Source organism: Lactuca virosa, chromosome 2 (genome assembly GCF_052849685.1).
Source record: "Lactuca virosa cultivar CGN04683 chromosome 2, Lactuca_virosa_CGN04683_v6, whole genome shotgun sequence".
NCBI classification, from domain to species: Eukaryota; Viridiplantae; Streptophyta; class Magnoliopsida; order Asterales; family Asteraceae; genus Lactuca; species Lactuca virosa.
Window position 1 is genome coordinate 36,473,605 of NC_136427.1, and position 24,576 is coordinate 36,498,180.

Here is a 24,576-nt window from a genome sequence, read left to right on the forward strand (position 1 = left end):
TTTTGAGAGTGCTTAATTAACATTTTTTAACTTGTTAGCTTATTATTTTACAGTGGTATCAAGGTGGAGTTTTTGCAAAAAAAAAAAAAAAAAAAAAAAAAAAAAAAAAAAAATTGATAAGTTATGGCAACTAACTTCCCAAAATGACTTATCTTCGATGTGATACATCTATAAAATATTTTGAAAAAATCTATCTTCAAACATTGATTTTAACATATACGGGTGTGAAAATTAATAATAAATTAAAAAAACTCATTGTTTAAACTTTTCCAACCATCATCTTAACAACACATCTATCTTTGGGACTACGAGTGTAACAAAAGCAAATGAAAGGGAATATAAGTGAAAATTTTGTCTTAGTGATAAAATCCATAAACTTTGATATAACTTAAATGTAATTGCCTTTTATTTTTCTGTAAATATAATTATAAAACCCTATAGTCAATGATTGACAAATTTGGCATCTTAAATTTGTTTCAACTTAAGGTATTTGATTGTCGGACCAAACTAAAATATTTAAATTAACAAATGAGATAGTACATGGAGTCAAGACAAAAGCTGAAGGCCACATGCGCAAAGCTCAGAAACTTCAAGGGTTGAGGGATTACGCGGTTGGGCCTAAGCTTGAGAGAAAAATAAACGCAGGGAAACAAGTGCATAAGAGTTGGAGGGTGCACAGTGAAAATTAGGGTATGTGGTAGTGGTACTATTCCAATTATCAGAAAATAATTCATGAAAAATATATTCCTCAATAATTGAACATTACAGTCTGATGACATTACTTCTTTATGTGGTTTGCATTTGGCCTCTTCAGCTTCTTGAATCCTTCAATGGCGTCTTTTAAGTCGTCCCCATCTTCATCATCGTCTGTACCAACTTTAAGATGGACACATGATGCGTTCCTAAGCTTTAGAGGCGAAGATACTCGCAACAACTTTATAGATCATCTTTATGCGGCTCTAGATCAAAGAGGACTACATGTGTTCAAAGACGATAAGGCGCTTCATAAAGGGAAAGCAATCTCTCGAGACCTGCTGGAAGCCATTAAAGAATCGAGGTTTGCTGTGGTTGTTTTCTCTAAAAATTATGCCGGCTCCTCTTGGTGTTTGGATGAGCTTGTGAAAATCATGGAATGCAAAGATCAAATGGGACTGATGGTGTTACCGGTGTTCTATCACATTGACCCATCTGATGTACGCCAACAGAAAAGAGACTTCGATACTGCTTTTCAGCAACACGATGACAAGTTTAGGGGAGAGATGGATCAAGTGAACAAGTGGAGGAAAGCTTTAGCTGCAGCTGCCAGTTTATCAGGCTGGCATGTCAAGGAAACAGGCAGTGGGTTAGTTTTCCAAAATCCGTTGCTTCATTTACTTATTATAAGACTTATGAACTTAATTCCGAATGTTCTATTAGACTATTGTGTTACAAATGATGGGGATTTTGTTCAAAACAGTTTGTTATACCTATGTAGTATGGGTTAATTTTAATTAAGCAATTGTAATTAATTTGCTAGGGGCGAATCATCTGTCATCACAGAGATTGTTGCGGAGATCTTATATGGTACAAAATCTCATGGCATGGAGAAAAAGCTAATTGGTATCGAGTCTCATATAAATGAATTATATTCATTATTGGGTATGGAAATGACAGAAGAGGTGCACTTTGTAGGGATATTGGGAATGGGAGGAATTGGTAAGACAACTATTGCCAAAGCTTTATTTCGAAGAATTGCCCATAATTTTGAGTGTAGTAGCTTTGTTAGAGATGTTAGAGAAAATAGTTCTAGTAAAAGAGATATATGTGCCTTACAAGAAAGGGTTCTAAGTGAAATTCTAAACACAAGTCAGCGGTTTTTTGTTAATGATCCTGAGGATGGAGCCTACATGATACATCAACGATTTTGCAAAAATAAGGTTCTTCTAGTTCTTGATGACGTGGATGATGTTGAGCAATTAAAGTTCCTAAGTGCAAGTCGACGTCATTGGTTTGGTCCTGGAAGTAGAATCATCATAACCACTAGAGACGAGCATTTGCTATCAGGTGCAAATGCCAAGTACAAACCTGATATTTTACATATGAATGAAGCTATTGAGCTCTTCTGTTTGCATGCTTTTCGGGAAAATAGCCCTCCAAAAGGTTATGAAGAGCTCTCATATCGTGCAATAGACTATGCTAGCGGCCTTCCTCTAGCCCTAGAAGTTTTTGGTGCATTCTTCCATGGAAGAGAGGTATGTGTTTGGGAAAGTGCTTTAGATAAACTAGCCGAAGTATCCGATGATAAGATTCTTGACATACTAAAGTTAAGTTATGATGGGCTAGATGTTTATGAGAAAAAAGTATTCCTAGACATTGCATGTTTTTTCAAGGGAAAAGACAAGGAACATGTAAGTAGAGTACTCGATAGCTTTGGTTTTCACCCGAAAATCGGGATTAAAGTTCTTGAAGAAAAATCTCTTATAACCGTATCAAATAAAAGGCTAGACATGCATGATCTCATACAGGTAATGGGTTGGCAAATAGTTCGTGAGAGATTCCTGGATAGCAGACTATGGCAACTTGAACAAATCCATGATTTGGCCAAGGGAAAGAAGGTAAAACTAATCACCATCTTTATAATATCGTTTTCTTTTATGATTTTCATGTATGTTTTAGAATGGGTACAGAATCCAGAAGCAATTGAAGCCATAATGTTGATGGACAATGAATACCTTGTCGAAGACTATGATGCAAAGTTGGGTTTAAGTGCTGATGTTTTTGGACGCATGAAAAATCTTCGGCTACTTGATATTGATGGGAAATTCACTTCTACCCAACCTACATTTCTTCCTGATGAGTTGCGATGGCTTCGTTGGAATGATTACCCATTCTTGTTTCTGCCATTGGGGGATATGTGTAAGCTTGTTGGGCTTAAAATGGAACATGGATCAGACATCAAACATTTATGGGAAGGCCGAAAGGTATTTATTTAGTCATGGGAATTTACAGATAAACAAATGGTTCTATTTGTATTGTGTTCTCGATGATCTCGATATTAATTTTATTTTTCAATTTCTGTTTTGCTTGTCAGATTCTACCAAACTTGAAATTCATTCACCTCGAAAGCTTGTGCAAACTCACATCATTTCCAGATGTCTCTGGGGCCCCAAATATCGAGAGGTTAACTTTGTCAAAATGTTGGGGATTGGAGGAGGTTCATGAGTCTCTTGGATCTCATAGAGGGTTGGTTTACTTAAACATGAATGGTTGCAATGGGCTCAAGCGTCTCCCATCAAGGCTTGAGATGGAATCCTTGGAGACTCTAATTCTCTCTGGATGTGAGAGTCTTGAAAGATTCCCAGAAGTCTCCCCATGTATGATTAAACTATCACAAATAAATCTTTATTCTTGTTCTAGAATAAAGGAATTGCCTTCATCAATAAGATATTTGTCTAGCCTAAGCCTCTTGAATCTCACAAACTGTTGGAAGCTTAAGAGCATACCAGACTCTATTTGTGAGTTAAAGGATCTTAAGTGTCTTCATCTTCACAACTGCAAGGAACTGAATTTTTTTCCTAAGAGGCTTGGAAGCATGAAAATATTAGAAGAGCTTTTACTAGGTTTTATGTGTGATCCGGGAAGCCCACAAAAATCTGTTGGTTTTAAAATTTTGACAGGTCTGTCTTCTTTGAAAAAATTAGACCTCAGCTGGAGACACATTCACGAAAAAAGCTTTCCCCAAAACCTTGATGCATTTTCCTCCTTGGAAGAATTATATTTAAGTGGCAACCATAAATTAGTCAAGTTACCTGCAAGCATCTACAATCTTTCTCGTCTTAAACGCCTAGAATTGAATAACTGCAGCCGACTTGAAAGTTTGTGTGCACTTCCGCCAAGCATACAAGTATTGAAGGCAAATGATTGTATCTCCTTGAAAAAGATTGGAGATGTATTAAAAGATAGTGAATGGTTGTATAAGATATGGCTAATTAATTGCCATAAACTCCTAGAAGATGAAGAGAATCAAAGATACCTTGATAAAATGTTGCATCTATCTTTCATTAAGGTAGTTCATCTCTATTTATCTTATCCCATTTAATGTATTTAGGGCATTTAATTTATTCATGGCTATTTTCAATGCGGAATAGGTCATTCATGTATTTTGCATTCACAAGAGATTGGACTCCAAACTTTTTCTTGGGTGGGACAAAAAATTACAATATTTGTACACTTAACATCAGTCAAAGTCAAAGTACAAGCCCAAATGAATTAGGACATGTTATGTTCTGTGTAATAAATGGGCCTTCGGCTCCCATGTCGGGGAAGCAACCATTATATTTATTCAAGAAATAAACAATGTAATAATGATGTTTTGGTTTATTTCAGAGTTGTGCTGCTGTAAATCATCGTTTAAGTATATCTATTCCTGGAAGCAAGATCCCAAGCTGGTTCAAAGAAAAAAAGGATGGGTGCAGAATAGGATTAAAGTTACCTCACAAATGGCATATTAAAATCATGGGTTTCCTGGTATGTGGTGTGTTTTCTAAATGGGGTTGGGGATATGTTTGTCCTCGCATCATCTTCAAACTTGTAAATGATGGAAATATTATTCTTAAGTCAGAGGTTAACCATATCAAGGAAATAGAAACAACTGAGAATGGGGGGAATGTATGGATTAGCTATATGCCGTTGGGTTTCTTTCAGAAAATGTATCATGATCTTCAACCTCAAGATTGGTCTCATATCCAAGGTAATCTTAAGATGACTATAAGCTTGACAGATGGCACACAATCTGTAGCAACTGGGGCACATGTTATCTACAAAGAAGACGTCCAACAAATTAAAACTTCTTTCTCTGATTACGGGAACATGGTGCACGTTGATGATGAGGATCTTGGATATGATGAACTTATCTCTGGCAACACTTACGTGTATGAAGATAAGTTTGATGAAGAGGCCTTGATGCCTTTAAGAAGTAGAACCTCAACAAGGCGTAACAAGAGGAACCTACATTGTGTCATCACCTTATCTGGACCTCGTTGAAATATCTTTTGTATAGGGAAAAATTGAGATAACTTTAAGGCTATGTTTGACGTACTAGCTGAAAAGTTAGCTGTTAGCTGAAAAGCTAGTTGATAGCTGAAAAGCTAGCTGTTAAATAAAAAGCTAGCTGATAGCTGAAAAGCTAGCTGATAAAAAATTAGAGGTGGCAATGGGTCGACCTAGGTTGGGTCCGGGTTCAACCCTTTTAATAATTGGGTTGAAAATTTCAACCCAACCCAACCTGTTTATTTAAATGGGTTGATATTTCCAACCCAACTCAACCTTTTAGATAAATGGGTTGTCACTGGGTTGACCTGTTTATGTAGTTTCCGACCCAACCTATTAAATAAATGGGTTAAACTTGGGTTAACCCATTTAAAATCAATTAAATAAATTATATAATTAAATATTATATCACTTAAATTATAAAACGTAAATAAAACTTCACAATTATGACAAAAGCATAATCCTAATTCATAAATACAAATAAATTGTTCAAATAACATTAAAAATGTTTAGTTTCATAGTGATTTTGGAGAGTAACCATCATTATCGGCGCTAAAAATGATGGAAATTAGGATTGAATTTTATTAAACATAGATAATAATAACGCAATATTATAATCTACAAATTAATACTTTGACTAATACATGATAATATTTACATAATTATTAAATGAAATATATATATATATATATATATATATATATATATATATATATATATATATTAAAGTTAAATGGTTGACGGGTTGAAAACGGGTTGATAATTTTTACTCAACCCAACCTATTTAATTAAATGGGTTACATGGGTTGACCCATTTAAGTTAAATGGGTTGAAAATATCAACTCAACCCGCTAATTTTGGGTTGGGTTGGCAGGTTGGATCGATTTTTGTCAGCTCTATAAAAATGATGTTTGGTAAAACTAGCTGAAATATATAAAATTATATAAAATGACATTTAAGAGTATTTTTTTTCTATAATTAATTAAGGGGTATATTTGGAAAATTTTAAAAAAGCTAGTCTAAGTAACTTTTCAAAACGCTAGCTTATAAGCTAACTTATAAGCTACTTTTTGGTTTGCCAAACACGACAACATAAAAAAGCTCAAAAAATAAGCTACACGCCAAACACAGCCTAAACAAAAATCTTTTAGGTAGCTTTTGGTGGGTGGAACAAGACTAGACTGGATGCAACAGGATTCTACAAAGGGCTTCGGTGAGGATGGAATATGAACAAAAGTGGTTATTAACCAAGTCAAATGAGACTAAATACAAGAATTTTAGTCCCACTCAAAAGACTGGAACACAATAGAACAAAAAAGCTTTTGACAAAAATACCCTCTATTTTCTTTCTCATTAATTAATTCTTCCTGTAATATGCTTTCTTTCTTCACCACACTTGCGTATATTTTGTATTCTCCTGTTTTGCTTGTCTCTCGTAAATGGCTTTCTTTCTTTCTTTATTATTAATATATTTTTAAATCGATGATAGAATGATTCAATCACATAACAATTGCCAAAGCCAATATATATATATATATATATATATATATATATATATATATATATATATATATATATATATATATATATATATATATATATATATATATATTAAGCATATTAGCCAATTCTTGAAAATTAAGAAGTATAAATTTTAAAGCATATCGTACAATTAGAAAATGCATAAATAGACTCTCCTAAATCTTAAGTTTTAAAAGAGTCTATTCCCCTAATCTTGCCAACAACTAATCACTAACTAAAAAACCGAATCCTTTAAATTGTGGAATTAATTATAGAATTTTGAATAAAAATTGTTATTTTATTTATTTCTCCACTTTATGTAACGGTTGGTTAAGCTATAAAATGGAATAGTCTAAATTATTAAACATAAAAACCCTATTGTGCATGAACAAACTAATAATTCTTAATTGTGTATCTAAAATCGGACCCTCTGTTTATTTGAATTCAAATTTGGAATAATGAATTTTCTTTTCAAGTACAATTAATATCCCGAATTCCGGTATCTTCTATAAATCTTCTCATGAAAATCAAACCATCATCTCACCATTTGTCGCCTTTACCTTTACAGTTGCCGCTAAAGCCATCAATCCTGATGGTTTGAGTGTTTAAAAGAGGAGATAGTTGGACACTTTAATATCTATTTTTTGTGATATTATAGGACTAAGTTTTTGCATCATATGCAAAAGTAAGTTCATGCTACCGGTGAACGTGGAGAAGCATTTGGATATTGGTAAGTTTGTTTGATCCCTCTTGTTATTATTCATGATATTCTTAAAAATATGTTTGGCCAAAATGGTAAATATATTTTTCTCCTCAATCTCATGATGTTCATAAAAATATTGAAGGACAAAAATAATAAATACTTTTTTCTCCTCTTATGTTAGTGTATGATGCAGTCACAAAAAGAAACCACAAACAAAACAAAGGTGAGTGGTTATGATATGCATGAGTGTGTAGACTATAATTAGTTACATTTAACTAGAGTATGTGACTTTCTCATACTCAACATGTATAATTTTAGGTGGATCAAATGATCAGAAACTGCAAATAAAAAAATGAAATAAGTATTCCTCTAATACCATAACTAACTGAAATCCATTGCTAAACATATGATAGAAAGCCTCCATGTCATTTTGTATAAATCAGAAAGCCTCCATGTCATTTTGTATAAATCAGTTTATCTATTTTCCTTCTAATTGATGATTTTGTGTGGTATATGTATACTAAATTTAGACCATATGATGTTACTTTCAATGATAAATAGAATCTTTTACATCTTTCAGGAAAAAGTAGCATTGATGATTCAAATAGGAGGAATTATTTGGAGGTCATGGTTGTTGCCCATCTATTAGTTTATAGCATATTGTGACGTGAAATGATTATGAATGAAATTTGGTTATATCTTGTAGGTTTTTTTTACTGTATATGGAAGCGGTTGCATTTATAATGCGCCCTATTGGTTACCAAATATATTTGAACACGAAAACTTTAATTAGTGAAAAAACATTCATTTGAAAGTTTTTTATCAGGGATCAACGTTATTTAAACGATTGTTATTGTCATAGTATGAGTTTTCCTATTTGAAAGTCATTGTACAAGTTAAAATCAAGCTTTTAGTAAATTATAATAATTCAACTGCCTTTGATTTTTCAAAAATTAACCATATTACAATGCCAAAAGTTGTAATAAGATGTCATATGATTATGATGGGCCACTTACAAACTTGAAAATTAATAATCTAATGATGTCCATAATGCAAGAAATCATAAAATCTATTTACTTTTCATTATTAGTACTTATTATATCTTGTAACGACACAAGAAAACCATAAAATCTATAGATAATACCTTTCGAGGTTGAGTTTCAGAAGGAAATAATACATCGATGGAACCAACCAATTACTGTAGAAAATTATATCCCGATGCATTGCACGGGTATACTGCTAGTATATATATATATATATATATATATATATATATATATATATATATATATATATATATATATATATATATTCATTAATCGCCACTTGGTCCTTTTTTATAATATGATTCTAAAGATATCATTTAGCATCCTTAAAAAAGTATTAACATTTAATACTTTAAAAAATATAAATATCAATATTCATATTTAAATTTTAAAAGTCAAATCTGGATTTAAATTTTGAAATCTTTAATTATTATCTTTTACGTACTCTATCTCTTATAAATAAATATAATATTTTCTTTTTGTATCTTAAACATCGTCCACCACCAAAAAAAAGTTCACATATTTTGAGCCACTAAGTCCAAAGTTACAACTTAAGTCTTTGAAGTATTGATCTCTTACTACATTTGGAAGACATAATTCTACACAAATCATATAAAAATATTTGTTGAAGTAACTGATTATTTTTTAGATCTATTGGATGTTTTTAATTTCTTTCCTTTCATCAAAAGATCGTAACTTTTTTTTTCTTTTTTTGGATCATAGTATCTTACAATCATCTTAACTATCTTTTGCTAAAAAAAACAAAATAAAATTATATATCATTTAAGTCCCATTTATCAAAGTACAATATTATCTTATATTGACAATCGTACTTCAATATAGTTTGGAACTGAGTTATTTATTTATTTTTTATTTTATCAATCTATTTTAATTGTCTATCTAATAAACGCGCGGTTTCCACAGGTCTCTAACCTAGTATGTGTGTGTGTATCAGTGTATGTGTTTGTGTGTGTGTGTATATATATATATATATATATATATATATATATATATATATATATATATATTTTATGCCTATAAATATTCATACCTACTAAAATTATGATAAGTGTCATCATTCCACCATTCAATTTAATTTTATTCGATATCCCTAATATACCTTTAACGAGATAATTAAAAAAGAAAAAAAAAAGAAAAAAAATTACGTATCATGTAATATCGATTAGTACGTGTTCTTCATGCGTATCCTGTATATCCTGATTGCCTCTCCAACCCTTCTTTCTCGTTGCACACCTGCTACTGCTAGCACCAACACCACCATAACGACGCCACCTTCAATTCTCATCTAATTCTAAATCATGTATCTAAAGGAGCAACATGGATAAGGTAATTTCTCTTTCATTCATGCTAAAATCTTTAATTTGACTGATTTATTGTTAATAAAATTTGATTTATTGTTAATAAAGTATTTGATTAGTATGGAGGCTGCAAATTCGTTTGAAGAGGCTGCAAATTCAGTTGAAGGGTATACAATTCTTAATCATAGGATGAAAACATTCCTAAAGATGGATTGATGTGTGCTTCAAAAAACGAACTTTACGATTACTTTCAAACATATGCATTCTAGATTGGATTTGGTGTACGAAAATGTAGTACAAGAACAAAAAGTTATTTTGGTAAAACCAAGGTTATAAAAAAACGTTCGGCGTTAGCTAGTCGGTGGATTAAGGTTAAGGGATTAACTGGCTAGGAGAGGATTAATCGGGGACCATTAACTATTAAAAAAATGAGAAAATTATAAAATTAGTCATTTTCCTTAATTACTTTGTAAAAAATAGCCAAAAAACCCAAATTACAAAAATAGTCATCAAAATCGCAGATGGATTAAGTTGATCTGCGATTTCCCCCAACCATTTGGGAATGTATAAGTCGTTAAAGCACATATATGCTTTAGCAACTTGTACATTCACAAATGGTTTAATTTTTTTCTAGTATAAATAGCCTTACAACTCACTAAAATCGCAGATGAACTTAGTTCATCTGCGATGCGATTTCCTCTGAAGTTCATTTGTGATTTTAAAATTTTATTTTATTTTGAGTACGAAATTGATAGGGTTTGACTAGGAAACAACCATATTATATATAAGTATTGCAAAAAATTATCACTTTAGTTGCTATTTCTTTGAAAAATTTGTTTTAATCCTCTCTAATAAAATGAATGAATATTTAGTTTGCGTTGTAACCGGTGGGAGGTAGAAAGTTGTGGAAACAAATTTTGAATATGTATGTCCACAGGGAGGTATTTTTGAATTCGCTTTGATATTTTCCGAGTATATTAGTTATAGGGATTTTATATCTTTGGTGAAAATGAAAACCGGTTTATTAGATAGATATAAAATTAGTCTTTTTTTTCCATCATCATGAAGTGAATCATTATATAGCCATAACTGAAGACATTGATGTTAAATGTTGATCAACATAATCAAGTCAGTTGGAGGAAAGGCTGTGAAAGTGTTTGTGGTGGCTAATGAAGGTGATGTGGTTACGGAGGGTGGCGAGAGAAGAAATAAGTCGGTTGCTAACTTATGCAGCGATAAAAGGAGCAACAACCCAAGAGGTACATTCATGACTTCTAGTGTACCTCAGTTTCATAGTGTTGCTGAAAATGTTAATGTGAGGTATTCACATATTCACTATGTGGATCCTGGAAATTACAAGTATGTTGGTGATAATGATGTTGGTACATATCTTAATGATGTGGGTGGTTGTTATGTTGACGTTCCCCAACAAGAAGTTAAAGTTATGAATAGGAGTGAAGTAGATAATAGTAAAAAGAAAAAAGTTATGATTCAGAAAGATGAAAATCTACATGGTTACGAAGATTTTGTTGATGTTGGTGATGTAGCTTTAGATATAACCGACTTAGAAAGCAATTTTGATGGATATGAGTTGGGTGATAAACGTAAAGCTAAGTTTCATGTTAACATTTTTACGGTATGCCCCCTCTAACAGTATGTCTAGTTGATGTTAATAAAGATATTCTATCACAAATGGTAGACCTCAATCAAAAGATTGAATGTCTCTGTATATTTAATAACAAAGACATTCTAAAACAGGCGATTGGGAAGAAATGTCTCTGTATATTTATTATGATAATTTTATCATAATAAAACAAATTCATAAATAATAAATATTAAAGAAAAGAAAAAAATATCTCAATAAGGGCAATATAGTCTTTTTAAGTCGGTCAGGGACTAAATGTTTTACAAAAATAGACTGTAAGGATGATCCGAATTAAAAAAAAAAACTTAGGGACCAAACACACAAAATACCCCAAACCAAACCAGAAGAAACATAGTATAATTTACTCTAAAGTAAATTACACGAATGGTCCCTATGGTTTGGGATAATTTGCATGTTTGGTCCGTAATTTATTTTTTTTAACGCGGAAGGTCTCTACAATTTGTTTTTGTTGCACGTTTGGTTCCTGTCTTACCTAAAAAGACTATTTTACCCTTGATTTTTTAATTTATTTAAATAATGTGTGATAGGTAAGGTAAAATAAGGTGAGGTTGGGGTGTGTTTATTTAAATAAATTAAAAAATTAAGAACAAAATAGGCTTTTTAGACAAGACATGGACCAAACGTGCAACAAAAACAAACTGTAAAAACCTTCCGAATTAAAAAAATAAATTAGAAACAAAACATATAAATTACCCAAAGGACCGTTCGTATAATTTACTCATTACTCTATTTCATACTTTTCGATTTTATTTCCTTCCCAATAAACAAATTATTTTCCCGTTGCAAACAAAAGAAACGGAACGGCAAATAAAGGGCGGAATTGAAACACAAATTTAACTAAATTTAAGGAGCATGTCTAGGTCCGACTTATACCTTACACACCCAAGCTCACTCTCACTCTCACTCTCCACTTGCTGAGTGTGCAAGTCCCAACAATGGCGACACTGTGAAATGTGAGCGGATAAAAAGGCATATAAAATAGTTCCAACTATTCGTTTCCCGATTGAACCACATACAGCTTGAAACATGGGAAGATCTAGCGGATATTGCTTCAAAATCATTGCTTGTGGCGGCAGCTCTGAATCTGTCGATAGAGACGACCTCGATGCTTCTTCGGAGGTATTTCCTTCTATTTTATGTCATATCTCGATATTCTTTATAGAGAACTTGAAATTCAGCGTGTTTCCGATAAATCGGAAATGATGGATCACTGAGCAAAAATGTCTTTTTTTGGTAATGTTTCGTGCGAATAGTATCTACTTCGCCAATCGAGGGTTTGCGATTATGATTTGTGCATGATAGTTGATTCTGGCGAAATTAAGCTATGGTATTTGGTTTTAGAGAAAAAAGGAACTCAGAAAGATTCTTGATGCGTGTGTTTGGGTTTCATGATGCTATGTTTGGTGATAATTGATTAATTGAAGTTGAATTATGTTCAAAAAGTGCTAAACTCAAATCTAATTGACTAACGATGCTTGAAACTTAGAATTTTCACTGATTTGAGTTCTTGGAGAATATTCGAAAGGGGATTGAGATTCTCATAAGTCGATCTGAAACAATGTAATATTGGTGTCAAGATTTTCCTTGTTTTGTCCAAAGTAATGTTTTTCATAAAGAATCTTCATTTTTTCAACTTTGATTTAGTTATTGATTTCAACTTAATGAAATTTAATGTCAAAACCATATATATACTACAACTTAATTGAATTTATGTGTATAATGTATCTATTAACTTAGTGACCTTTTATGAACATACTTCAGAATAAAGTAACCAACGATAAAAGAGGATGGAGTTTTCGCAAAAAATCATCAGGGCATCGAGTGTTAAGCAACACTGTAAATGTAATAACAGAAATACCTTCTTCTGATGATAAAAAGAGCTCAGAACCTGTTATTATCAGCTCAGAAGCAATCATCAGTGAGAAAACTTCTACAAATCAATGGACAGAAACAGAAGAATTTTCTAGGGTTTCAACTTCGAATACCAAGGACAATGTGGTGACCAATTTGGTGACAAAAGCTGTTGATGAAGATGAAATTAAATTTGACTCAAGTCCTGATGAATCATCCATCATTATCATCCAAACTGCTGTTAGAAAATTCTTGGTATGTATTTACTTCTACATATGTGTAATAACAATGTTTCCCACATGGATAAAATGAACATGAAAAAATGACCATTTTACCCTTTTGTAATGATGAATTGATACTGTCAACGACCCCAAATCTCCAATAAAAACTTTTGAAAAAATAAATAAATCTACAATATCAATCTAATAAAAATGACCATTTTACCCTTATGTCTAGAAGTAATGATGAATAATAATCGACTACTTATTTGAAAACCATCATACACAATATATTGTAAACGACCCCAAATCTCCAATAAAAACTTTTGAAAAAATAAATAAATTTACAATATCAATTTATAACGTTTTTCAAATAAATAGTTAATTATTAATTTATTATTATTCATCATTACCTCTAGACAAAAGGATTAATCTCATAAAAGACATTATATTTTGTGTTTCTTCTGGATTAAACCTCAACTTTATTTTTTTACCTTATATCTTTTTATTTTTTCCGTAAAATCCCTCAACTTTGTGTTTTTTTTCGGAAAAACCCTCAACTTTGTGTTTTTTTCTGGAAAAACCCTCAACCTTCTAACTATTTCCGAAAAAAACCTCAATTTTTTTAGTTTTTCCAAAAAAACGCTCACATTTCACAAGTTTTTTGGGGGAAAAAATGATTAAAAGGCCCATATAAAAAATGAAAAAATAAAAGGTTGTTTTTAGGAAAAGAAAATAAAGTTGAGAGTTAATCTGGAAAAATGGACGCAGGAGAGAGAATTTGCCAATTCTTCGGTTATAAAGGGTAGAATTGTAAAAAGGAAATTGTCAGAAAAGTCCCAATATTTTCGGAAAAGTTACACTTTAGTCCCAAGATTTTTTTTGAACATAAAAGTCTTGATTATTTCATTTTGGCTCAAATTTACAAAAAAGTCATTTTTTTTTCTTTTAGCAGGAAATGACATATTATCATGTTACTTTTATGTTAAAAAAAAATCTTGGGACTAAACTGTAACTTTTCTGAAAATATTGAGACTTTTTTTTGACAATTTCCCAATTGTAAAAATGATGTCTTATTGGATAAAGATAATATCTTTTTAATTTTTTTTATTAATTATGGTTTATTGTAATATTTATTTAGGCTGAAAGAGAAGTTTTGAGGCATAAAAATGTGGTGAAATTTCAAGCTGTTGTTCGAGGGCATTTGGTTCGTTGTCGTGCTGCTGGAACTTTGCGTTGCATTCAAGCAATTGTTAAAATGCAAACTCTTGTTCGTGCTCGTCATTCTAAAATATCTATTAAAAGATTATCTATTGGAGAAAAGGTATTACCTAAAATGACTCATTTACCCTTAGTTATGAGTATGACTCGTTTACATGTAGTCTGTAGTCCCATCGTTTAAATTGATACCTTATTTAATGATATGATAATATGAATTAATATGAAAACCTTAAGCTCATTTCCTTCATTTTCTATGATGTTTTTGAGTAATTTTTTTAGGGTTAATCTCAAAAAAGATATTATATTTTGTGTTTTTTCCGGATTAAACCTCGAATTTATTTTGAAAAAGACCTTGTATTTTTGCATTTTTTTCGATCTCGCCCTTTTAGTCATTTTTTTCCCAAAAAAGTTGTAAAATGTGAGGGTTTTTTTTGAGAAAAACTAAAAAAATTGAGGGTTTATTTGGAAGCATCTAAGAAAGTTGAGGTTTTTTTCCGGAAAAAATACAAAGTTGAGGGGGATTATTTGGAAAAAATGAAAAAATGCAAGGTCTTTTTCAGGCAAAAAATAAATTTAAGGTTTAATCTGGAAAAAACACAAAATATAAGGTCTTTTATGTAGAAAAATCTCATTATTTTGGGAATTTTTTTGATTAACTCTTAATTTTTTTTTTGAATAGAAAGCCTCAAATATTTAACTTTATACAATAATCTGTCATTTCCTGTTAAAATAAAAATAAAGACTTTTTCGTTAATTTGGGCAAAATATTAAATAATCAAACTTTTTTGTTCAAAAAAAACATTTATGACTTTATTAAAAATTTTCCCAAAACAATAGGACTTTTCTGTATAAAATCCTTATAAAAAAATAATTTCTTTTTTCCATTTCTTGTAGATACTTGATTTTTTGTTTTTAATTAAGGGTATTTTGGTCATTTACTTAAACAAGAAAGAATGGAATTCATTTTTTTTAGGGAATACAAGAATCCAATACAAAACCACACCCAACTTATATCTCCATCGAGAAGCTTCTAAGTAACAGATTCGCAAACCAGGTATTATCCCTTTTCATCTCCCCATACATTTTTTATATTGACTATTTTACCCTTTACTCAATCAAACACAAGACTTAAACAAATCTTATCTCTCTAAAAAGCTAATCCAATCCACACCACGAACCAAACAAATCAACATCAAATGTGATCCATCAAACCAAGAAGAAGATCCCACATGGAAATGGCTACAAAGATGGACGTCCTTTTCATCCCCCGTTTCTTCCCCCGAAGTCAAACCTTTGACCACCGCCCCCACTCCACCCGTATCCGAGGCTGAGCCGCCCAAACGTCCGGCAAAAAGGGCGGCAACCGAACAAGCCGATTCCGAAGGAAGAAAGTCCGTATTCGGATCAAGAAAAACAATCAATCCATCATTCATCGCCGCCCAGTCAAAGTTCGAAGAGTTGACTTCCAAAACCACCACCGAACCACCACCACCACCGGCGGCGCCCAAAACCGCTGCACCGCCGGTTTACGAAAGCTTAAAAGTGGTTCGAACCGCCGGCTCAGAATGTGGAACCGAACTCTCGGTCACCTCCATGCTCGACTCACCCGATCCATCGGAATCCGAAAACATCGAAACCACCGAGTCAACTCACGATCTTCTAGGCACCGAGTTGACTCACTCCATCACAATTCCACCCGAAACAAACAATATCATTATCAACCAAATTACAAAATCGCCCCTCGAACCGGAGTTAGAACGAACACCTTCGAGTGAAAGAAAATCATCGAGTGATGTTAAACCTCGAAGTGAGAGAAAAGCATCGAGTGAAAAAGAAAAAGAAAAAGAAAAACCGAAGATGTGGTCGAATAGCAAGAAACTAATGTCTCCGATTTCGAGGGGTAATTTGGAGAATTTACCGAAGGAGGGTAAAAGTGGAAAACGAAGGAATTCTTTTGGGTCACAAAGCTCGGAGATTGATCATCAGGAAGCGAGGGATAGTAGTTATAGTAATAGTAATAGTAATAGTAATTATATACCGAGTTATATGCAAGTGACTGAGTCAGCAAGAGCAAAAGCTCTTAATAGCTCTCCAAGGTTAAGTCCAGATGTTAAAGAGAAAGAGAAAGATGCGTATTTGAAAAAGAGACATTCGATGCCTGGTGCTGTGAATAGTAGGCATGATTCGCCTCGTTTGAAAAGGTCTTCACCTCAGAGTCAACAAGGTCAACAGACTACAAAGGGAAATGAAAGCCGAGGTAATATTAATTATTAATTAATAATAAAATTAGGGTTGTTTGTTTTTGACTTAATGTGTTCATGTGCTGATTATGTGATGTGTTTGTAACAGAGAGGAAATGGCAGACTTAAAAGTTCGAGATCTTACATCTGCGTTGATTGTCAGTTAGTCTTGCAAGATATCTTTTTATTTTATTATTATTATTCTTTTTTTTGGGGGGGTTTGTTTGTTTGTAAACTAAGTTACATGTCATTTTTTGTTTTTGATTGGTGGAAAATATTTGGTTAATTTATGGATTTTTGAGATAATAGAATTTGAGATTTTTATGATTTCTCATAGTGGAACACTCTGCAAAACGTTTATTTTCACAAACTTACTAGTTGGACATAGTTATTTTCTTGTAATTTAGCTCTTAAAGCTTATAAAATATATATTTTTTTCGATTAACTATAGGTTTGCTTTTAAGGCAAGCAAAGTGTTTAATCCGTTTATTGAAAAATATGCTCATATAAAAAGTTAATAAGATAACCTTGGAAGGTTTTGCTAAAACTTGATCAAAAGATGATGTTCTAAGCTTCCAAATTCCAATTACAACACCACCCAAAACCAAATCCCATTTTTTTTTTAATTGTTTTAAGGAGTTTTGATTTAATTCAATCATTAAAGTTTTAAGAATGTTACCATTTAGCCATTTAAATTTAAAATGTGATAATTAGGTCATTGAACTCTTATTTTGTTTTATTTCCCTCGTGACATGCTATTCTGATGTTTCTAGAAGATACAAGACTTTTGACTTAATTGAATATACAAGATACAAGACTTTTGACTTAATTGAATATACAAGATACAATGATACATAATCGTTACCATTTAGATGGTTAAATTGTGATGTTTTTATAACTTGGATGGTCAATTAAGTCAAAAAAATCATTTGTAAACATATGAAAACTTGAATACAAACAAAAATAAGAATACAATAACTTAATTATTACGGTTTAAACTTAGATAGCTTTTTTTTTTAACCGGCGGGAATTTATTAAACTCAACACCTATAAAGGAAACAAGGTGGGGCAAAAGAAACAAAAGGGAACAAAGAATTACAAAACATTAAACGGAGCACAACACCAACCTGTCCAATTACAATTGACAAAATTACCCCTATACTTGACCCATTCGAACACCATAGAAAAAATGTTATTCGCAAGCAAGTTGGCTGAGATCGAGACATTCTTGAAACTTTTGTCATTTCTCGTCTTCCAAATGTTCCATATAAAACCGTAAATTATAGCCAAAAGAATGTGACCTTTTTTGGGACACCGACCCCAATTAGCCACAAAATCAACAATCTCCTCTACCTTGGAAAATTGAGGAAAACTTATGTTGCACCACCTAAGCAGCCAAGACAAAACCTCTTTAGCAAACTGACAACCCAAAAACAAAATGGTCAGCTTTGTCATTGCCGATAAAACAAAACTGACAGGAGTTAAAATTGACCAAAATGCCCCTCCAAGAACGCTCCACCGCTGTAGGTATACGATTGATACAAACCCGCCAAATAAAAAACATGACCTTGAGAGGTACGAGACGAGTCCAAACCGTAGCATTAGCCATGTCAGAGGTCAATATAGAATCAATGAGGGCGCGTGTAATTAATTTAATTATATATTAATATTTTATATGTAACATTTGTTATTTTTAATATTATTATATATATGAGATGATTTATTTGGTTATAACTGTTTAATAATATAATTTATAAAGTATTGCAACAAAGGTTGTAATATCATGTACTTATGATCGCTTTGTAAGATCTTGATTGTAAGAGTTTGATTATAACATCACAATTATTAGAAGTTTCTCACAAAATGAACTGGTATCCATACCTTGAGGTTCATCAAGACATTGATGTTCGAATCAATCTTATCTTCTTAAATAGTAACCATACTTCTTATAGATATAACACAACAATTAGGTAGAGAACATCTTAATTAAAAGAAAAAGAAAAAGAACCTCGTGACCAAATACAAAATAAGGTATAAAGTCACATGACTAACATACGTATAATGTTGCTTTGTGTAATATGAGATGGATGGATGTAGTTTTGATGAATTATGTGGCTTCATGTAATCTACAATGCTTTATTTTGAGTTGAATGGATAAATTTTGAAGCCCAATTTCAAGTTAAATCGACATTTTCTAAGTTATACACAAGGTTTTAAAGTATGAATAAACAAAGGTTTTTAAGAGCTATAGAGGTGGGATCATATTTCAAATAAAATCTTACGTTCTCGAGTCAAGACCTAATATCCCCGAATCTTAAGGTCATAAGATTCTAATATCAAAATCTAGATCTTAACAACAATGATTATAACCAAATAGATATAAAATGAATTTATTAAAACCAGTACTTATTGAAATATTTTAACATATATATAAGTTGAGAAAAAAGTATATATTTGGAATATTCCCTTTGATGTAAAATTTGATGTACTACTAGGTTAGAGATAATTACTTTTTGCACCAAACATTATATCTATTGCAAAAATTGGTGTTTGGAATAATATTCTACCCCAATAAATACAAAAACAATTGTTTAGTTGCACAATTCCATTATATATTGTACAAATATATACACATAAATGATATCATCTCCAAGACTCCAAAACAAGCCGATCAATGTCTCTCTATAGACACCACACCCGAAACCCTTTATTCCATTGTTCCAATCCTAAAACAAATTATTTTCACACAATAAAAACAAATTATTATCAACATTATATTATTTAAATATGCTACAAATTTAAGCACCAATATTGATATATACCTCATATGAACTAAAGTAAAACCACATATAAAAATTATCTTTTTTCACGCTGAACAGCACTAGGATTTGACACCATGTCCATCATCATCTTCTCGGGTGAGTCTTCCCAATTTGTGAAAGTCTTCAAGTCAATCTAAAATTTTAAAAAATAAAAAAAAGTTAGTAACAATTTAATGAATTAAAAAAAAAAAAAAAAAGGTCTTTGAGATTTTACCTTCCGCCTTTGTTCTGTGAATAATTGTTCTCTTTTCAGGAATGAATTTTGAACTTCTTTTACTTTTTTGCCCCCTAATCCCCATACTTCCACATCCAAAACTTGAGCTTCTGTAGGCAAGTAACCCTACAAGAATGGTTTAAATTTTTATTTTTATTTTTATTTTTGTTTCTTTAGTTTTAATCAATGAAATACACAGTACTAATTTAAAAAGATACTAAGAAAGAGTACAAAGTTATGTAGATAATGAACACTTTTTCAATGGAAATATTTATGTAAATAACTCATCATGAAAAATTGAAAACCGAGTTGCAAATAGACTACATAATTAATTAATTGAAGTACTAAATTTACATCAAGTAAATATAAATCTTTAATTGATCAATTATCAATTATATTAAATAATTAGTTAAAGCATTAACTTTACATTTATATAACAAAAAAACCAAACTGATCCTTTTTTTTGGGTAAATTACACAAATGGTCCCTGTGGTTTGTGGTAAATTGCATGGTTGGTCCCTAACTTTTTTTTTCTAACTCGGACGGTCCCGATAATTAGTTTTTGTTTCGGTTTTGGTCCCTTATTGAGATAAAATGACTATTTTACCCTTGATGATATTTTTTAAGTTTATTTAATACCTTTTTATTATTTAGAGTTATATTATTATTATTATTATTATTATTATTTAGAGTTAAATTAATACATTCCCACAAAAAAAAAACCGATAAGGATAATATAGTCATTTCAGGTGAAGAAGGGGCCAAACTCGAAACAAAACAAAACTATAAGGATGGTCCAGGTTAAAAAAAAAAGTTAGAGACCAAACACGCAAATTACCCCAAACCACAAGGACCATTCATGTGATTTACTCTTTTTTTTTTTTTATTAAAGTAACAAAAACTTAAAACAACATTTCGGTTTTTTTGTTTATGGTTTTTTGGGATAGTGATTCCTTTGAAAAGACATAAATGCCCTCTTCATTCAAACAAGTCAAAATTGGTGCTTATGAGTTTTTTTTTTCTTATAAAGAAAATAAATGTCGAAAAGGGAAACTTATTCTTGTGAATCAGCAATAGACAAGGGATGGATAAAGGGTAATATCGTCATTTTACCTGATTTGGAAAAAGGGAACCAGGGTGGTAGGTTTTATCATACGCATGATGGCGCACAATAAGCTTTGAAAAGTCTTCATCCAAAAAAATTCTCTCGTTTCCATTTGATCCTCCAAAACCAATTCCTACAGGCTTAGGATAAGCCTCATAACCAGCCACATGCAAGTGACTGTATACAAAGTTCTTCTCTTTGCCTGTTTCAAAAAAAGGGTAATATCGTCATTTTACATGGAACAAGGAACAAAAGTGTAACAAAAGCCTCAAATAATAATCAAAACTGTAAACTGATTCTTTTGGGAGACCAAAAACCAAAAAAAGTGCTAAGCTCAAGGATCAAATTTGTAATTTCTCGAATAATAATAATAATATAATCATAAAAGTAAAGGGTTAATCTCGTAAAAGACCTTTTATTTAGTGTTTTTTGACTTTGTATTTATTCATTTTTTCAAAAAATCCCTTGAACTTTTATTTTTTTTCCGAAAGAACCCCTCAACCTTTTAAATGCTTCCAAATAAACCCTCAGCTTTTTTAGTTTTTCTCGAAAAAACCCTCACGTTTTACAATTTTTTTTTTGAAGAAAATGACTAAAAGGGCCAGATAGGAAAAAATGAAAAATACAAGGTCTTTTTCAGACAAAAAATAAATTTGAGGATTATTGCAGAAAAAACAAAAAATATAAGGTCTTTTATGAGATTAAGCCAAAAGTAAATTACATTTTTGGTCCATAAGTTTAGCTGATTTTCCAGTTTTGGTCTCAAAATGTTTTTGTCTTGCAGTTTTGGTCCTTATTTTAATGTTTTATGACGATTTTGGTCCATGTTCCATGTAAAATGACTATTTTTCCGTTTAGCTTTTTCTTTCAATTACTTAAATGATATATTACAATTAATATAATCATAATATATCAATTAAATTAACGATAAGTCTATAATACATATTAAAAGTTTAGCTATAAGGATAAAATAGTCATTTTACATGGAACATTGACCAAAATTGATATGCAACATCTAATTAAAGACCAAAAATGCAAGATGAAAAAACTTTTTGAGACCAAACCCAAAAAAAAGCTAAACTTAGGGACTATAAATGTAATTTACCCTAACAATAACAATGCTATACAACTTATAAAATTACACACCTGAAGATGTAAAATGATCAAAAACAGGGCTTATAGCATAAAGGCTTCCAGATGTTCCATAAAACGTATCCTTGTTTTCATAAGCTTGGTGAGTAAGTGCACCAATTGTCCAACTATGATCTTCTGAAGTAGCGGAAATAAGTACAAGAATTGGACCATTATACCCCTCAACGTTCGACCAAAATCTATTCAACCCTTTTCCATGAAGAGAAGCCCTGTTGTTGTATATATTACATGAATGCAAAGTTAAAGACTAAATAGCATGTCAGGGTTAGTAAGGTAATTGTACATTTATCTCAATAATCAGTTTTATAATGAGGGTATTTTGGTCTTTTGTTATAAAAACTGGAATTGAATTCCTTCCACTTCTTATACGAATGATAAATCCATCAAGCATGGAATTTAAATGAATCCTAATTCCATCCATTAAGCAACCAAACAACTATGGAATGGAATCTGAAATTCCAATTCCACTGGATTCCCTTATTATTTTTTTCAAGTTAACTCACTCAATCAAACAAACCATAGTCCACAACTCCACATCAAGGAACAAGAAATAGACACAATATATATAAATGGTCTTTAATTCTTTAAGCCAAAAAAAAAAAAAGATAAAAGGACAAACCGATATAGTAGATTTTCTTTAACTTCATCATCATGTGCAAAACACGTTTTCAAAATTTCTTCATGCATTGTACTTCTTAGGGTAAGTGAAATAGACCAAGCTTTTCCAGGAGTTAGAAGATATGTATGAGATTCTGAATTTGAGGGATTATCATTTGTAGATGAAGATGATGCCTCCATTTTTTCCTGATATTAATAATATTGGAGTTCAATTATATCAAAAGGGTAAAAAAAATTGAAATCTTTTATGTCTTTTGTATAAGACAAGAGAACAATGGTGAGTCTCATGGAGGAAAAAAGATTGACATTTTTGTCCTGTTGGGCGTAGATGCTTAGAAAGAATGCAGTACCTGTTGAGGGGCAAATTTGGAAAGTCTTGAATAAACAAATTGCACCAAGCATTCAGGAAGATTAGGCACTGTTTTCAACACCCACACATGAAGCTTCCCAATAGGAAGTTGTATATCAGATCCCAATAAACTATCATCCCACACATTCAACTCACTACCACCATCACCACACGAAGAAACAGCAGACAATACTAAATTATTCACATCCACAAGATCAAATTTCACTCCCCCTTTTGAATTTCTAGAATCCCAATACATAGCCCAACACATCCACAAAAGCATCAATAAATCAGCGGGAAGTAGATGCCCGTTTATCTTATAATCACCATCAGTAGACTCGATTTTAAGTCCTGTTGTGGCTCCTGATTTCGTAATTGTCGACCCAAAGACTCTCAATAAATTGTTTAATGAATCTGATGTCGTCATCCTTCCACAGCATTTAGTGTAGCCATTCAAGAACGCGATCCAGTTTAGACCGTTTTCTTCAGCTGAGAAAAACTGTTCCACTATTGAATGGTTAAGATGATTTAGTAATCCAGGAAAGTTTTCTGGTTTGAATGACGCTTCGCAACTTTGGTAATCAATGGATAACTCAAAGCATTCCTACAAACAACAAAACAGCTATTAGTTTATATAAAAATTTGTCTCCAATCTTAATTGCTAATCGTTGGATACTCGTGGATAATGTCAGTACGTGGAAAATTGAGGAATTGGAAAAGAAAAAACTAGGGTTTGAGGATAAAATTACCTGTAGAGAACTAATGGGGATGGTTTGAGTTTGAGGATCTGAAAGATTTGAAAAGGATTTCTCCAGCACAGTTAGAGCACCGGTGGACGCAGCTAATGATTCCGCCTCACGTCGCTCCGGCGAAACTTGCTCCGTCGAAGACGATGCACCCATTTGGTGATCGTGTTGTCGAGTTTAAGAATTTTGATTCGTATGCAAGGATAATATAATATATATATATATATATATATGATCGCTTGTGAATTGGGACAAGTGTCTCAAATCCAAAAAGTAATCAGCAGACTCGATTGGATTCTTTAATAGCTGGAAGATTGGAGATGATCATGAATGAAACACCCTTTGGGATGCCGGAAGGCCATTTTTAAATAGGATTGTTACAAAGGCATTTATACCGTTTTAAGTTAAGTCGACTAGGGTTGTTACTTGTTTTTAAGGTAGAGTACAAATCTAATATCCGCTAAATATATGTTTTCAGGTAGAAAACAAAAAATATATTTGAAATATTTATAAATATATGTTTTTAAATATATTAATGACGTTTTTAGTCTTATATAATAAATCTTATAATAATTTTTCATAAATATTGTTTGTTCTGAATTATATAATAACGTAGAAATCTTTTAAAATTGTATAATCTTAATTTTCTTAATGGCCTCTACCTGCAGGTTAATCATGAATAAAATTAAATATAATATATAATCTAATAATATTTATAGATGTTGTTATGATTAATTAATTTTAAAAATTTTATTAG

General features: G+C 31.6%; 3 protein-coding genes and 1 long non-coding RNA gene across 7 annotated transcripts; 3 read left to right on the forward strand and 1 right to left on the reverse strand.

Annotated features, from left to right (window-relative positions):
• The first annotated feature begins 755 nt into the window (after window positions 1-755).
• On the forward strand, window positions 756-5,125 carry LOC145159029 (TMV resistance protein N-like). 4 transcript variants are annotated; one of them, XM_079077922.1, is made up of 6 exons: window positions 756-1,342; window positions 1,517-2,387; window positions 2,505-2,594; window positions 2,667-2,960; window positions 3,071-4,045; window positions 4,366-5,125. In XM_079077922.1, exons 1-6 carry the CDS (start codon window positions 789-791, stop codon window positions 5,020-5,022), a joined length of 3,441 nt encoding a protein of 1,146 aa, XP_078934048.1. In that variant the 5' UTR covers window positions 756-788; the 3' UTR covers window positions 5,023-5,125. The 4 variants fall into 4 exon arrangements, with proteins under 4 accessions (XP_078934048.1, XP_078934047.1, XP_078934046.1 ...); XM_079077921.1 differs by having other exon boundaries at window positions 1,517-1,599; window positions 1,672-2,594; XM_079077920.1 differs by having other exon boundaries at window positions 1,517-2,594.
• A 1,889-nt stretch (window positions 5,126-7,014) lies between these two features.
• LOC145156296 (uncharacterized) lies at window positions 7,015-7,975 on the forward strand. The gene is made up of 3 exons (XR_013736597.1): window positions 7,015-7,279; window positions 7,434-7,475; window positions 7,833-7,975. It is a non-coding gene; the product is annotated as an uncharacterized LOC145156296 (long non-coding RNA).
• A 4,209-nt stretch (window positions 7,976-12,184) lies between these two features.
• Window positions 12,185-17,140, forward strand: LOC145159031 (protein IQ-DOMAIN 32-like). The gene is made up of 6 exons (XM_079077924.1): window positions 12,185-12,402; window positions 13,045-13,389; window positions 14,494-14,676; window positions 15,547-15,627; window positions 15,729-16,830; window positions 16,923-17,140. Exons 1-6 carry the CDS (start codon window positions 12,310-12,312, stop codon window positions 16,940-16,942), a joined length of 1,824 nt encoding a protein of 607 aa, XP_078934050.1. The 5' UTR covers window positions 12,185-12,309; the 3' UTR covers window positions 16,943-17,140.
• A 2,183-nt stretch (window positions 17,141-19,323) lies between these two features.
• Window positions 19,324-24,076, reverse strand: LOC145159032 (TLD-domain containing nucleolar protein). Its single transcript, XM_079077926.1, has 8 exons — window positions 23,823-24,076; window positions 23,075-23,677; window positions 22,726-22,910; window positions 22,101-22,315; window positions 20,963-21,156; window positions 19,850-19,975; window positions 19,636-19,768; window positions 19,324-19,539 (listed from the first exon to the last, which is right to left on the reverse strand). Exons 1-7 carry the CDS (start codon window positions 23,973-23,975, stop codon window positions 19,670-19,672), a joined length of 1,575 nt encoding a protein of 524 aa, XP_078934052.1. The 5' UTR covers window positions 23,976-24,076; the 3' UTR covers window positions 19,324-19,539; window positions 19,636-19,669.
• Window positions 24,077-24,576: the final 500 nt, after the last annotated feature.